We start from the raw sequence: 16,673 nt of genomic DNA, 5'->3' as shown, positions 1-16,673 counted from the left end.
TAAAAAGTCTTGTAGGTTCAGGTACAAAATCTCAGGTCATCTTTGACTTCTCCCTCTTTTCACCAAAATGCCAACACTGACAAAATCAATTTTTCCACAATGTCCCCAACTTTGTCTTCTACTTTGTATCTCCCTACTTCCTTATATCAGGGGCTCATTTCTGATCTGTATTACTGAAGTAGTCCCCTCAAATGGAATATGGATTAGAGAGTAAAGAAGGTAGAGAAAGGGAGACCAAACTGTCAACAGTTATGTTTTAACAGACATCTGTCCACATCCCTCCTCCGGTCAGATACTTATATTCATGGAGGCACTCCCAACACTGATACTCAGAACTCTCCACAATTTGATCCCGACTTCTTTTCTGGTCCTATCACCTGTTTCTCTTCCCTATCCATTCAAGCACTTCCAAGTAAACAAGCCTGATAGTACAGAAACTATATTCTGTCTCCTCCTAAGTCTGCTCTGCCTACAATGCATCTCCTTTTGTTCTGTATTTGTGTGTTGAAGTTTAATTCTTCATTCAAATTCCAGCTTTGTCTTCCAAGCAATTGCCTAAGATCCCTTGTACTGCTTCCAATCTCATTCAATTCAAAAAATACATATAAAGCACCTACTATGACCAGGTACATATTAGATACTAGGAATACAGTTTTTTAAAAAAAAAGAGAGAGAAGGTCCTTGCCCTTGAACTAGTAAGCAGGCAGTGTGGAAATTATATGACAGAGATAAACAAAGGGTGCTTTGCGATAGTCGTGTAGCTACCGAAGCCCAAATGCCAATGTACAGGGAAGGCCTCATGGAAGCACGACAAAGTATGTGGCCCTTTGGGGAAACTGTAAGCAGTGAGCAAGAGCTGAACAACAGGCTGTGAGAAGATGGGGAGGAATGAGCTAAATTATAAGAGAACTTGTTTGCCAAGCTAAAGAATTTAAACTCAAACAGGGAAGGGACCTGAATGGGTATGATGATCCTAAGCAGCAATTAAAGACAATACTAGAAGGAAGTACAAAGATCAGTAAGGAAGTTGCTGTAGTCATCTACAAACGCTATGTAAGAAAGCGCTAATTTGGCTGTGGCAGTGGGGACAGAGAGACGGGCACAGACATGGGAGATAATAAAGATGAAGAAATTATCTAGATTCTGTAATTGGTTAGAGAACAGATGACTAGTACAGTTGGGTCAAAACACGACTCTGGCGAAGAGTGACTTTTAAGCCAGTTCTCTTGGATACACAAAACCCAATTGGAAAGCATATTAAAAATCAGATTTCCAGGCCCCACTCCCTGAGATTGTGATTCTGTAACTCAGGAGCTTCTGTGGCACGAACCACACTTTGAGAACCTGTGGTTAAGGTTACGGGAGGGGGAAAAGCTCTGGAGCAAGACAGAGCTCAGACAGGGTGGGCTTCTAGGACAACAATCCCTCCTCATCCCACCTTCCCAAGATAGACGTAAATGTAGAAACCAAGACAGTACAATCCTTGGGAAGTCAGTCATGCAGACCAGAGTTATCAAATATGGGAGGAGGTAATTATAGTTTCTTGTGTGGTTGGAGGACCACGTATTTATTATATGTTAGAATCGCCTGTGAGGTTTGTTTAGAATGATTCCTGGATCGAACCCCAACATCTACTGATTGAAAATTTCTGGCAACTGAGATTCTGCATTTCATACAAGCTTTCCAGATGATCCCTAAGCATGAAAAGTTTAAGAACCACTACACTAGGTAACTACCAAGTGGACATGTCTAGAGAAAAGAATGTTTCCTACCTCACCTCTGCTACTGAGAGTACTATTATTAAGGTGATAATGCTTTTCCTTACAAAGAAAGTTACGATTATTATTGTTGAAACACCACCGGTTAGCATAAGAAATAATAATAAATAAAATTTATACAGTATCTTCTGCTTAAAAATCAATATTCACAGTTAATTATATCATTTCCTCATAACTCTTTGGGGGATAAACAATATTCCCTTTTTACAGATGAAGAAACAAATCCAAACAGGTTTAATAATCTGCCTGTGATTACTTATGTACAAAGAAATAAAGCCAGGGGTCAAGACCATGCCCTGACTCCAAATTCCATTATTCTGCCCCACTATTCCATACTGTCTGTTCTCTAAACGAAATCTCAGCCTGATGATGCGTTCTGGGAAGATGCACTCTGATTTCCAACCAAGTGACTTAGAGAAAACTTTGAAATATATAGTGTTACAACTAGACTATTTGCATGCTAATTTAAGAAGGTTTTCCAAAATTTTATATTAAGAAACATCACCCCAAAATGTAATTTATCCTAGATTTTCAAACTCTGTATGTCTAAAGTCCCTTAATTTAGACATGGTTCACACTGGTATGGCGCTGTATAGAAACCATCTGTTTGCTACTCTCACTTCCTCGTGGTCAAAGGAAAATGGAATTTATTATCAGCAGTTTCTGGTCTTCATTCCCATTCCTGGAATTTCAGCCGAATCTAAACACATTGAAAGCTCGGAAGTTATTTCTTCTTTGCGCTTCCCTATGTTTTAACCCTGCCTTAGTTATGAGATCAAATGTCAGACCAAATCTCAATCAGGGAATCTAAAATTAGGAACACACTGGGAAATGTGGGTAATCGCTAGATGAGTGATTCTCAACCTTTGCTTCTGCCTCTATTCACGTTCCCATGTTACTCTTATCCCCAAATACAGAAAATAGTGTATATTAATTAACAGGAGTGGGGAAGGACAGGGAAGACAGATCCTGATACATTCTCTCCCAAAAGAAGAAGTCTGTGTCAAAACTAAAGGAGACAGAGCGAAATGATGTGTTTCTATATTCTCAAGAGATCTTCTACTATACTTGTCATTTAACTCTCTGCTTGGTTGCTGACAGTTCCTGGTCAATGTTCTTTTGCTTACTCACGTCCTTGAGTCATTTCACATACATGGGACATGTCTGTACTTTGGCCAGGTGTCTAGACAAAAGCATGCTTAGGAAAGAGTTAGTTGTTTACATGGTTTATTACAAAATCTTTTTTGGTTTTCATTATAAAAATAAAACAAACTAAATAATTTTTAGACAAAAGACTGCTATCATAAATCTACAAACCACATACCCAAACCTTTATAAAAATTCTTCCTGCTGCTATTCTTAGAACATTCCTGCTGCTGGGGGCAGGCATAATTATCTTCATTTTGCAGATGAGAAACTCGAGGCTTAGAGAATTAAGAGATTTGCTTGAGGTCACACAATTAATCAGGAGCAGAGGCAGAACCCATAAAAAGATGCCTTTTAGTTTAGGGCGTTCTATTAAAGTTACAAGTAGAAAGTGTTTCCCTATAGCTTTCAAGGTTTTCTAAATATTGAAAGAAAGAGAAAAGCACGCTATTTTGCAAAGTACACATTTCAATTTGTACTGTGTTTTGACTCAAATTCTAACACTTGTATATTAATTGTTTTGCAAATAGGGCCAAACCTGCTGGCTTGTTCCTCAAGCAACCTTGCAGTATTATGACACTATTTGTTTAAAAAGCACAAGACAAAATTCCAGAGTTAGAAAATTTCATTTAGGAAAGAAAAATTATCTGTGTTAAGTAATGTTCTAAAAGAGGATTTACTTTTCTGTTATGTTCTTCACAGACTTTCAATACACTGAGACCTAGACAATAAGTAGTAACTAATTGGTGAGCCTCGTGTGCTAACTACATACAATTCAGCTGGAATGTGAAAAGCTCAAGCAGCAATTGCGTAGTGTCATGAGGCAACACACATGTTTTTATAAGCACTCATTAGAAGTTAGTCACATTTTGAGATCTTGTCCAACCGGTATGGTATGCCCCAAGTGAGTGATCTTAAAAGAGACAAACTACTGACTGACCATTGTTTAACAAGGTTTAAAAAAAAAAGGAGAATGTTCATTTCCTCCTAATAGCATATTTTAGGAATTTATGGATTTACCTCTTTCAACCATAATAATTGGTAATGGCCACAAAGCAAATGATTTTATCTTTTTAAAATAAGTCAACATCGTAAGTCATTTGCTTGGAGGCAGGTATATGAGTATAAGAATAATTATGATACTGAAGCTATTTAACTTCTTCAAGTATGGCCTTGTTTTGGTCATATTAATATGTCAAGAATAACCTGTTGATGCTGACAACTGATTCAGGAGTCAAGTCACATCAGGAAAACATTAGGCTTGTGCCATGACTCATTTAGAGTTCAGTATTCACATGTGACTTCCTTAACTTCAGTTCAGAGAATTTTCTTAAAAGGAAAACACAGATGTTTTTTGGATGACAAGAACATAAAAAGGGATAAAATTAAGGTATATTCTGAATGACAAATGCAAATCACCTGTAACAAAATACTACTACATTTTATTTCTACAGATTTTTTTCAAAATCTGAATTTGTCCTATAATGCTTCTAATTTTATTCTCACATCACCCATGTGGAAGGAAGTTGTATTGTTGTTTACTTTTATTCTGATTTATAGAGTTGATACAACTCACTCATGGTGCTAGAGAAAGTGGCTCAGCAACCACAGCAGGGGTCTGAAGGGTCTACTTGTGGTGGTGCCCCGACTCCAAGCTTAAGACTCGTTCCAACATGTCAAACTATCAAATGTGTCAGGGATGAGAATTAAATACAGCATGTATCATGGCTATCGCTCTTCTGTCTATAGGAACAATTTGAAAAAGTGTGAGTTACTATGTACTCACACTCCCCCAGGCATTGCAAGCATTCTGAGGATGTATGATGCAGAGTCCCTGCCCAGCGTATGAAGCACGGTGCTTAAAACCTAGTTGGGGAGACAAAAGTAATGGGCATTGAGTCAACTTGGAGGGCAAGCAGTATCTGTTAGTCAAAATGGTGTTCAAAATAAGAGATTTTTTTTTCCAAACTGGGCTTTCTCAAACTGGGTTTTCAGAAGGACTTGGGCTGAAGGGGAGTCAGCACAGGTCCAAGCTGATTCAAAACCTATAGTTTCCTTCAGCCCTAACCAAGGGGCACAAAGCGAGGGAGTCATGGATCTAGCATCTCTATTAATTATGGTTAATTCGCAAAGGTGTCTCAGAATGGGAAAGGCATTTTATGTTTTCAAAGACCATTGCTACACAAGTGATACACTAGCTTAATTTAAAACAACAGCAACTCATCTTCCTTCATGCTTTCCTGTACCTCTTCTAATCACATACTAAAACTAGAAATAGGTTCATCCACAAACAGAAGCAGGAGAGATTATGTACAGATATTCACACAGGCCGCTGTGTTTCGGCCTTTCCTGAAATGTGTATGACTTGATAGTGAAGAGAGAATAAGATGATTTGGATCACTGCCTCTAGAGAGAGAAATCCTGTTTCTAATGCTAGATTATATGAATAATATCGCAGTTCAATTTTTTTACTTTACTGAACTAAAAATACATTTCAAACCCTTAATTCAGCTATTTTAAATCAAAAGCCTTTTTTAATTGTAAGAAGATCTTGGTAAATTTACTAATTTGCCCTTATTGTTTCTTATACATTGGTCTTCTCTCCCCAGCTAGACTATAACGGAACGAGGTCTTACTTTCATCGCTGTATGCCTACCACAGATACCGAGCAAATAAAAGGCATGCAGACTTTAAAACTTTGATGCTGATACTGATTTTTTATTTTCTATAGTTTCTCCACCACCCAAACAAGACCTTTTGCTTGCTTTTATTTTTAATTCCCAGATTTGATTGAACTGTGGAACTATGGCTCTAGATTCTGTCTTCCAAAAAATTTACCTCTTCTATTTTGATTCACATATAATAACAGCATTAACTTTTACTGCCATATTGTCAACGATTATTTAACATTAACTCAGCTTTACTAGGTTCTAGGTTTGCCACTGTTTCTTTTACCACGTAATCTTCTTATATTCAGGAGTACGTCCCTAAATATATACAGACTTTTTGGACAAACTTTTAGTCTGGATGATTCTTTTGCCCTGATATGTGAGCCACAGCTTAGCTCTAAAAAAAGCAAAACAAAAATCCATCTAAATTAAAAATACTTCCTTTACAGCACTTTGCAGACCTTGCCCTATTTTCTACAAGCTGTAGATGAGAAGTCTGATGCCCACACGATTATAGCTGCTTTATGGCTAATCTCTTTTTTCCCTCTCTGGAATGTTACGGATTTCTGATCATTGGAGTTTAAAACATTCACCATCTGTCTAGAACCCTTCTATATGAAGGCCTGAGATTTCCTGCAACTTTGTAAAATTTGGGCTTTCTTTACTTTCTATCATTTCTCCTCACCTTCCTTGCCTTCTGGATCTCCTTTAGACTTTCCTAGCTCATCTTCCATAACTCAAATTTCATTTCATCATTGTTATCCCTTTGGCCTGTTAAGACTAGGTTTTAGACTCATCCATTGGCTTGAGCTCCCAAATTCCTAAGGTAGTCTTTACTTTTGTCCATACTGCTATCAGCCATCCTATTCAGATGTTTACTTTACATTTCTATAACCACAGTTGTAGATTTTAAGAAATGTCACAGACTTTTTTTTAACAGCAATCTATCCTTGTTTTATGGATACGGAGAGCTTTTTGAATCACTAAGGATGGATACCAATTATACTTTTTTCAAATTCTCTTCTGTGACTTATATTACCTCCATTAAATGGGCATGGGAGGTAGGGTTTCCAGTTGTACATCTCATGGTTTTGGTTTTCATAAAGACTTTAGTGCTTCTTAGTAGTCTGCTGATATTTATAAATGAGAGCCTAGATCTGCACTATCTAATATGGTAGCCACTATCCACATGTGCATATTTAAATTGAAATAATAAAATTAAAATTCAGTTCTTTAGTTGCACGGGCCACATTTCAAATGCTCAGCTGGTACATGTGGTAGCAGCTACCATAGTGGGTAGCACTGATACAGAATATATCCTTCATCACAGAAAGTTCTTCTAGGTAGTACTGGTATAGAATAAGTAATACCAAAAATAGAAGGAATGACTAAAGCAGAATTGAGATTCGCTATTGCTCTGGAAATGAATCCAGATATAATCCCTGGCTCTGGATGATAGGATCAAAGTTAACAGCTTGATAGCTTTTGCTTTGCAGGCATGAGAAGCATGTTCTTCCAAGTGTAAGAGGTTCTTTGTTAAGCTCTGAGACCAAAAATGATCAGCAATATTGTTCTGCCTTTGTCGTTCATGGCATTTACCCACTTTAGAGAGTTCTGCTTACTTTATCTTGAGGGCAACTGTTAGAGAAAGCCACTTAATGCAAAGGATTGGTACAGATCTTATTAATTCTGGCATCATCTATGACTTCCATCTATATTGTATTACAGATTCATAAACTGTTCAGCGGTGTCAATCTAACCCTATCTATTTTATGCCTTACATTTCCTTAACGTTCTTTTCTTTATCAGTTTTCTAATAATTGTAATTTTATTTTTTCTTCTATCATTTCACTGAAATTTGGGGAAAACAGAAAGATAAATGTCAGCCGTTTTGAATTAGAAGCCTTAGTAAAATCTGACTTACTTTTCTTACTAGATAGCAAAATGAAGGCCTGAATAAAGATGTCCCTAGGGAAGCCTTGAGATTAGAGTTAACTGTCACAGTAACCCAGGGAATTTTTAATTGAAATATACTAGGGAACAGCTGACCTTGAAGTCATCCTATAAGGGTCAAAAAATTGCCCATGGTTCAATAATAGAGTTTAAATTAAAGCAACAGCATCACATATGTAAAAGTAATCATAATATTATTTTATATAGATGATAATTTATCCCACATGACTATCTTAACTTTATTAAAAACTAGATCTAGCATCATGTCCTACAAGCATTCAAGTCTGCAGGAAACATGACATCACATTACTGTAATGTCTTATGATACAGGCTAATGATGGCATACAGAACATTCACATATACAAATGCACAACATGATGTCAAATATATTACTCAAGTTGATGACTTCAGTGAAATGAGTAATTTCAAAACAAACAAGTTAGCCACGTGATAAGAGAAGGCTGAGCATTGAGTACTATACAAATCTTCCTAGAACAATAAAGCATTTAAAATAACCCCTAGCTTAATTTGGTATTTCATGTGCATATTGTCAATGGCCTACAACACCAAATGACCTTCAAAACCAAGATCTGATTATTATAATAAAGTTACCATAGAATTCTACTGCTGATGGACCATCACTGAAAATTATTATACATACACAGTTCCATCACCTACAAGAAATCGTTTAATGACATTTACTCTGCCAAAGGGGAAAAAAAAATACAACTTCCAAATGGACCATTTGAATAATTATATTAACTTTAGAATTTAAACTCAACTTTTCCAACTAAATAAACTTGATAAAATATCTAACAAAATGTCCACCATAAAGTTCTAAAAATGTCTCTCAACCACATGAAAAAGCAGATAAATTGGAAGACAACTAGGACTGAGGTTGAAATAATCAGCTTCAAAGCTACGGGGAAATTCAAATCTACTCTTGACATTTTTAGAAGCCAAAAATACTACAGGACCAAATTAATCACTGCTGGGAAATCAAATCACAACAATTTGTTTGTGTCCAAAGAAATATTACATGAAGCTGTATATTTAAACAGGTAAGATGATCCATCAGGATGTTTTTCTACATCTACTAATAAATATCACTTTCGAAAAGATAGGCTGGTCATCTGGGAACCTGTGTCTCTCTCACCTTTGGCCCCAAAAGCTATGACTTTAAGATTATTTTAAAATACTTCATATTCATCAAGATAATGGTTATATTTGAAGAGAAGAGTGGTAATGACTAGGAGAGGTCAGTGACATTCTGTTGATCTGGGTATTATTACATGACTGTGTTCACTTTGTGAAAATTCATTGAACTCTCTATTATTTTTGCTCTTTTCTATATATTTGTATGCTATACTTCAACAAAAGTTTATTAAATGAAAATGTTCCATATTTACCTTTTTATACTTTTTGAAGTAGTTACTAGTTTGAGATTCCTGAACGAAGGACTCAGATCATACTCTTCTTTTGTCAATGACTGGTACATACTAGGGACTCAATGAAGACAGGTGAATTAACACAGACCAGTAATCCATCATACAATGGCAGTAAGCGCTACTTGATTTCCATTCCTCCATCCCACAAGACAGAACTACTACTACAGGTGCATGTTATACTGCATGAGGAGTTCAAAAATGCTTGAGTCCCTGTCTCCTAAGAGATAGATGGCATCTGTGTATGCATATGTGTAAGAAAGAAAAAGAAGCCGAGACATAGATGCTGAGAACTTATATGACATGAACCATATGTGTGGTGGGGGCAATAAACACCACAGGAAAGGAGAGAGACATTCCAATGGGATTCATCAGGAAAGCCATAACTGAGGGAGTAGCATTGGAGCATGATGAGTAAGATGAAGGAATTGGCTAGCACTTGTAGAATGCTTAATGCCAAGTACCAAGCATTTTCATGAACTTAACCCTCACAATACAGCTAAACCTACTAAAACCCTGACAGGTTAAGAAATTTGTCCATGGTTATACAGCCTAATCTTTTGATTTCAAGATCAGTGTCTTTCTACCACACCATGTTGCCACTGTCTTAAACAAGAGCTTGATGCCTTTGGCTCAAAATCCAAAAATTCACATCTTAAATCTGACAAACACTGGTAAAGAATTTTCTTCCCACCCAATGCATATACTTCAAAATATTTTTATTCTTCCAAGTAAACTGACCAAAACTAAAATAAACAGACTACATTTATAAGAATGATGGCATAAATTGACAGTACTGGAATTTTAATTCAGTTTGAGATTAATCCATTTGTCTATCCTATTTGGTAAAAAGGTCTTAGTCAACAACAGTCTTCTAACCAGTGAGTCTATTACCTACGAGAGGCTTTTATTCTTATGCTTTTGCCACCACATGTTATATGTTCATTTTGGAAATAAGCATAAATACCTGTTTATAATCTTGTTTTGGGGGGAAAAATCACAGACTCTTAGCCTTTTTTGCCCTTCTCTCTTTCTTTTAAGAGGACCTTTTATTCATTCACTCAAACATTACTGAGGAACCTTCAATGTGTCCAAAAATCTTCCCTCAAAAATGAATGAAAGGGAAGCCTTGATTTCAGAAGATTCCCCAGTGTAACAATTTCACCTGATCCTTTTCATTTTGTTGTTTCAGATTAAATTCCTTCAACTTCCTGACCCACTACAAACTCATCAGCACCCATTCTTCCTTCTGCCTTATTCCATTCATCTGATTCAACTTGACCTTTCATCCCCAAGCTATACTACCTCCTTGAGGATAATACTACATCAATGATTCCCCTTTCCTCCCTTTATTCCTGAATTATTGTGGTACTCCCCGTACCCCCCTCATCACAGCATTTAACACACTGTTGTAATTACTTATTTACTTCATTCAGTCACCAATTACTTATATAATACCTCCTATGTATCAATCCCTGATCTAGGTATTGAGGATGTTAAGAAAATCTTTTCCTTCATGACAATCATAGTCTAAGGTGGACTAAAATTAACATAATGTAACAACTCAGTTTTGATGATAAACTGCAACACAGAATGTGAGCGAAGGGTAAGAGTCAAGGGTGATTCTTATGTTTTTGGTTTGAGGAGCTAGGTAAATGTTGGAGTTGTTTACAGATTTGGGAAAGAGTGGAGGAGGAAGGGTTGGAGAGAAAAATGAAGAGTTCTTTCTTTGCCATGTAAAGCTTAAGATGCCTTTAGATATTCAAGCATAGAAGTCGAGACAAAAACTCGGCAGCTCAGGGGAGAGGTTGGCCTGGAGTTTCAGATCTTGAAGGTATCTGCATAAAAATGACATTTAAAACCATGAACTGGGCTGAATGAAGAAATTATTTCTGGAAACTGAGAGGCAAATGCTACTGAGCAATTGAGATGAGAACGGAGCATTATTAACCAAGGATTTGGAACACAGAGATCAATAACCTTGACAAGAGCGGTCTGGTGAAATGGTGGGTACAAAAACTATTTGGATAGGGATAGAAAGAACAGTAGGTTAAAAAAAAATATGGAGAACCAGGAGATTTTCTCAAGAGGAAGAAAGAAATAGGTTGGCGCTAGAAAAGATTATGGGTTCTATCTAAGGAGGGTTTTTTAAGAAACTGAAATAATGCCTGAGAGAGGGAAAGATAGATGATGCAAGAGAACATGGACAACTGAGGAGCCTTAAGCCTTTAAGCCCCTTAGGCAGGCAAGATGGAATGAGCTCCAGTGTTCAAATGGAGGGACTAGTCTTAGAGAAAGACAGGCATTTCACCCACTGCAGTAAAAAGGCAACATATATGGGTACAGATACAGGTAATCTGGTAGATGTGATGGTGGAATAACAGAAAGCTGGATCTAAGCAAGGTTCTGTCAGGCAAGTACCCCAGAGAGAAAGAAAGATAAAGGAGCTGAGGTATATGCAAAAGAACAGTTATATCAATGGAACGTGGACTCCAAGCTACATAAAGAGGGTGAAAAAGGGCATGAATGAGGTACAGTGAAAAGTGAATGGGTTAATGGGCAGAAGTACCCAATGGAGTTAAAAAAAAATTATTTGAGGAATAAAGAAATCAGGTAGTAGATGGTGGCCAATATTTTTTTAAAGTTCCTAAGTGAAGCAGTTATAAGCAATGAGCGAGTTTAAGGATGACCATGGGAATAGATTTCCAAGGTGGGACATCTGAGAGGTCAGATGTTGGATTATCCATGTGGATGTAGCAATTACTAAGCATGATGACAGGAACTGTGGAAAAGCAGTGAGCTAGGTACTAATGAGGAGATACAACTAGAAGGACAGATCTGGAGGGTATAACAGTCTGTATTTCAGAAAAGCTAGGGTTCTGAGTAAGGAAGAAATGGACTGAAGAAGCAAACGGGAGAAAGGGTTCTAAATGAGGAGTTGAAGATGTGGGGTGAACAAACATCATTACTTAAGGACTGCTACAGGGAAACAGATTTCCGAGGAATAGTCAGTCAGGTAGGACAGGAAAGTGAAAAAAATTATTTTCAACACTATGTCTCTATTTGGTGATAATAAACTACCAATCCCAGGAGGAAACTGAAAGGGTTAGGGGAGGTGACACTGAAAGTTTGGTTGATTGCATCAAGTAGGATATGTACAGTCAAATGAGGATGTAATTAATTTCCCAGTAGTAATGGCCAACCTGGGAATCTTGTACACTAAAAAACCAACCAACACCTTTTATAAGCAGCTCAGTATCTTTCCAATAAATTCCCTTTCTGCTTAAGTTAGCAACTAAGGAATCCTAATGAATTAGCTTCATGTTCAGGGCCTTGCACACATCAGACAAGTTCAGAAAAGAAATGTTTATTTAATTCATTCAATACACTTAAGTGCTATTTGGCCTAGAGTGAGAAGGAAAAATCTCAGAAAGAAATTTTAGGTATGTTAGCTATTCCTTTAGCCCCTTCTCATTTCATTTCTTCCTTTCACAAAAGTAAATGGTGAGAAAAAGAGAAGGGACAATTGAGGATGGAGTGAGAGGGCAGCAGGGTTGTTCTGAGGACAAACAGGATTCTCCATACTACTGCCTGTGACCTCATAGTAACACTTGTGCAGGTGTGAAGAGTCCTTCAGCTTAAAATAACAAATACCACAGCAGCCTGTAACTTTCAGCCCTGAGGTTCTTTGTCTAACTGCACCACTCCCTACCAGTGTTTCTCTAAATGGAAAATGGCCCATTTTGGAGAGAGTTAATATAAATTATGACTTTCTCTCAGGTGACCTAATTTACCTGGATGAAAAATTCTGAGAATACTCTATTTCTAACAGTATACTATTGAACTTTATATAGAAATAAGGGTTGACAATAGAATTATAAAATTTCATAACATAACAGTGACAATAGTATTATTCCTTAACAGAGATCAAAGTAAGACAAACTAATGCCAGTTGTCATTCATTATACATAAAATGAAATGTCTAAAATATATGATTGAAGTAGGAAAAAACAACTATGTTGTAGTAGGCCTCGACATTAAGAAACATGCAGAATCGATTTACTGGCTTCAAGGGAAAGCACCTTGAAAATGTAGATATATGGAATATACCAAGCATGGATGAAATTAATCGTATTTCATGTGAAAGGGAGAATATAAGAGGTGAATAATAGAAAATACAATACTTCAAAATATTCACCATAGTGAATATTCACTAGCACTACGAATTTTATTTGGTATAACACTATTTTGTATATCATGAGGCCCACCACGCCAGAGAGTAAGTCATCTTGTCAACTGAAAAAGCATGTTTAATTTAGCAACAAGTCATTTAACATAAACCCACTTAATAGACAGCATTGGTGAAATATATCAGAAAACATGACCCAATTAGGAAAAAAATCAAAGGCAGTCCCAGGCGATCTCTATCTAGAGTACCAGAGATGGTTACTTTGAAACCACAGTGGATTTTATATCTGCCCAACTGCAAATGTGTTCAATGGCCATCCCCCGGTTTAACCCTTAATTATAGAAACCCATTGATTAAGAAATAACATTTATTCCCATGATTGACACTTCATTACTCACAACAAAATTACTCAGATCAGAAATTACCTGAACCAATCTGAGACCATTCCCTACAGTACATCTCTAGACTGGGGAGATAGGACATGGCTGTTAGATTAACACCAAGATGAAAAACAATCAGAATTAAATGCCTGTGCCAAAATTTAGAGTAAGAATACAGGACTAGATAGACATCTGTTGGGAACGGCACAGTTTTGGTTTTTTGGGTTTTTTTTTTATTTTGTTTTTTTATTCTGGTTTACCTATTGATAAGAGGCACAAACTTGGGAGTCTTCCCAAATGTTGCTCCAGTTTTCTTTCTGAATCTGAATCTAAGTAAGGGAAAGAAGAGGTCCCCTGAACACCTAATTGAAAATATCCCTCTTACTCTTCTTTACTGAACTGTCTTCACCCTCATCAGGATTTATCATAATTCATAATTATATCTTTGTGTTTGCTTATTGTCCAATCACCCAGGAAACCATAAGCTACTTGAAGACAGTCAAATCTTTATAATATTGTATGCACTTGAGCACAGAGCTTTGCACAGGAACTTTAAGTATTTGTAGTTAGTGAAGACAGAAAGAGAAAAGGAAATGGAGATAACAGGTTACCATGAAGTTTACTTTGCTTTCAACATTAATTTCTCAGTGTTGAGAAATTAATTATTGTTGGACAGTTATTATGATCTAGACCATTTATATATGTCACATATTTTAGCCTCACAATAATCCTTCCAGGTTTCTCATTTTAGACCAAAGTAAGACTCAAGACAAATTAAATATTAAATAACTCACTTAAGCCACACCCCTAGTAAATGTTAACTCCAGTTTATGTGAATATCACGTTTATCTGATGTGACTGACGGTGCCCCTCAAGATGACCTTGTCTTCAGTTATCTCCTCTTCATAGAGCTATGGAAAGGTTGCAGGGGGAGACACCTACAGCAAAACAGTGGTTGTATGCAACCCAACATCTCTAGCTATCTAGATATTGTGAATTTTCCACCAGTTTACATAAATCCTGCTAAAGAAGTAAATGACTTATCAAAAGCAAAACAGGCACTTTTACATGAATCAAACAATTTGCTCCTCAAAACAATCTTACAGAAGAGACATACTGCCATTCTGTTGGTGAGGACAGGCCCTGGGGTTACGAGCGCTTACTCCTTCACATCGCCCCTACAAACCTATGGGCTTGGGGTGTCCCCCAATATGGCTGCATAAACTTCGCACAAAATTTGAAAGAGACACTCGTGCCATAATCCTCGTGCCCAGATGGGAGCATTCAACGCTCAATTTCCCCATCTGCATTTTTGGTTTGATGAGGGTCCCATTCACTTTTTGTGCAATTAGTTAAGTGTTAACCGCTAAATATATTTACGATGAGACAACATATCCAGGTCAAACAAAGGGCGTGGGAATATCATTTTAGAAAGGGCTGCACTGCAGCCAAAACTAACTCCGGGCTGCGGTCCACACTCACCCTCGCCAACTCCTCTCATTTCCTCTTTCCCCTCCACTAAACTATTCCTTCCTGGAGTCAGATTTAGTGCAACAGGCAGGTTCCTACCTTGGTCTGAACACTCTTATCAAACTTGTCATTTTTGAAACTAAACGTATTCTGGTGCCTCTGAGGCCTGGAACGAGCCACGTTGCCTTTCTGCGAGCTCATCGCCGAAACCACAATCAACACGCGCTGAAACAAGGAAGATGAAGAAAGACCAAAACGCAAGGAATTACCTCACGGAGCTGACGCCTCTGTCACTGACCCGGAAGGACCTTATCCAGCCTTTCTGACCCCGCCCCTGTCAGCCCATGTGACTCCGCGCGGAGGTCAAAGAACGCTCTCCGATCTCTCAGCAACCAAGTCTTTTGCCTGCGGCCCAGCCTCGATCCCTCCCCTGCCGCACAACTTCTCTTTCCCACTCGGCGTATAAATCCCGCTTTCTTCGAAGCGAGAATTCCCCCATTGGTCCGAACGTGGCAGTCCATCAAGGCGGAGGGGCGGGAAAATTTTACTTCTATTGGCTCGTCTTTTCCGCAATCCCCGCCTCCTGCCGCCTCAGTTCAGCCTCTCCCGGCGCCCGACTCCGCTAGGAGGCTTGTGATTGGTGGAAGTCGGGCTAAACTGGGCTGCGTCCCTCCCCTGGCCCGCTCGCAGGCTGGAGCCCGGGTCAGCTTTGGCACCTTCCTCCAGTCAGTGACCAACTCCTCCTGGCTTGAAGAGTCCTTTGCTGGCCCCCTCGGTTCCCTTCCAGCCTCCCTCCCGCCACGAGAGCGAGACCCGTTGCTGGGAGGCTGAGTAGGAGCAAAGGAAGGAGAATCAAAGAGAAGAAAGACCTGGCTGGGTCTGGGTGGTGTCTGCAGTGCCAGAAAGGGAGGTGGTGGCGGCGGCGGCGGCGGCGGCTGCGACCACGGCCGCTCGGGACCTGAGGCCCGAGAGCAGCTGGCGGCGGCGGCAGCTCCAGCGCCTCGCGCCGGGGCCGTTAGTCAGCAGAACGCGAGCCCGTGTGGAGCAGCAGAGCCGGCGCGGGGAGGCGAGACTCGGGAGCGCGAACCGGCCCTCTGGGGCGCTGCCGTCCTTCTTCGTTCCGGCGCTGGGGACTGCAGCCCTCATCCCTCTGCCCGCAGGCCGGGAGAGTCCGGCGGTGGCGGCAGCACGAATCGCGCCCTGTGGAAGACAGCGGATCGGCAGAGGTTCTCTCCCGGCCCATTCTGTCTCACACCTTGGCTGCGGCCCCTCAGGTGCAGGTGCGTGGGGCCGCGCGGACTGCGGCGCTGCAGTTCGAGGAGGGGGCGCTAGGCCAGGAGCCGCAGCGCGGGAGGGACCCGAAAGAGCCCGGCGGGGGGAGGGGAGCGGGAGACGTCTTTGTTGTTGGCGACCGGGATCCCACTCGACTCCAGGGGAAAGGCGGGGAAGCCACTCCCGATCGGGTCTGCGTTTTGGAGAGGATTCTCCAGTGGTTCTGTGAAGGGGGGAGGTCGTAGTGTTCTTATGGGTCGGTGAGGCTGCGGGAGTCTGGGGGCAGGGAAGGGACGGACAGACGGACTGGGAAAGGTCTTGAGTCCTCCTTGCCGATCAGGGTCTCATTTCACTTCCTTTGCTTTTCTCCC

At 39.4% G+C, this 16,673-nt stretch overlaps 1 protein-coding gene across 1 annotated transcript in view; it reads right to left on the bottom strand.

Moving 5' to 3' along the window:
* The window catches only part of LG04H9orf85 (linkage group 04 C9orf85 homolog), a 50,316-nt gene extending 35,023 nt beyond the window's left edge, over positions 1-15,293 (bottom strand). The window contains exon 1 of the mRNA XM_019736676.2: positions 15,130-15,293. Coding sequence (XP_019592235.2) covers positions 15,130-15,231 — 102 coding nt within the window. The 5' untranslated portion in view covers positions 15,232-15,293. The remainder of the gene's footprint in view (positions 1-15,129) is intronic.
* Between the last annotated feature and the right edge of the window lie 1,380 nt (positions 15,294-16,673).

Source organism: Rhinolophus sinicus, linkage group LG04 (genome assembly GCF_036562045.2).
Source record: "Rhinolophus sinicus isolate RSC01 linkage group LG04, ASM3656204v1, whole genome shotgun sequence".
Lineage (NCBI taxonomy): Eukaryota > Metazoa > Chordata > Mammalia > Chiroptera > Rhinolophidae > Rhinolophus > Rhinolophus sinicus.
This window is presented reverse-complemented; position numbering and strand designations above follow the sequence as displayed.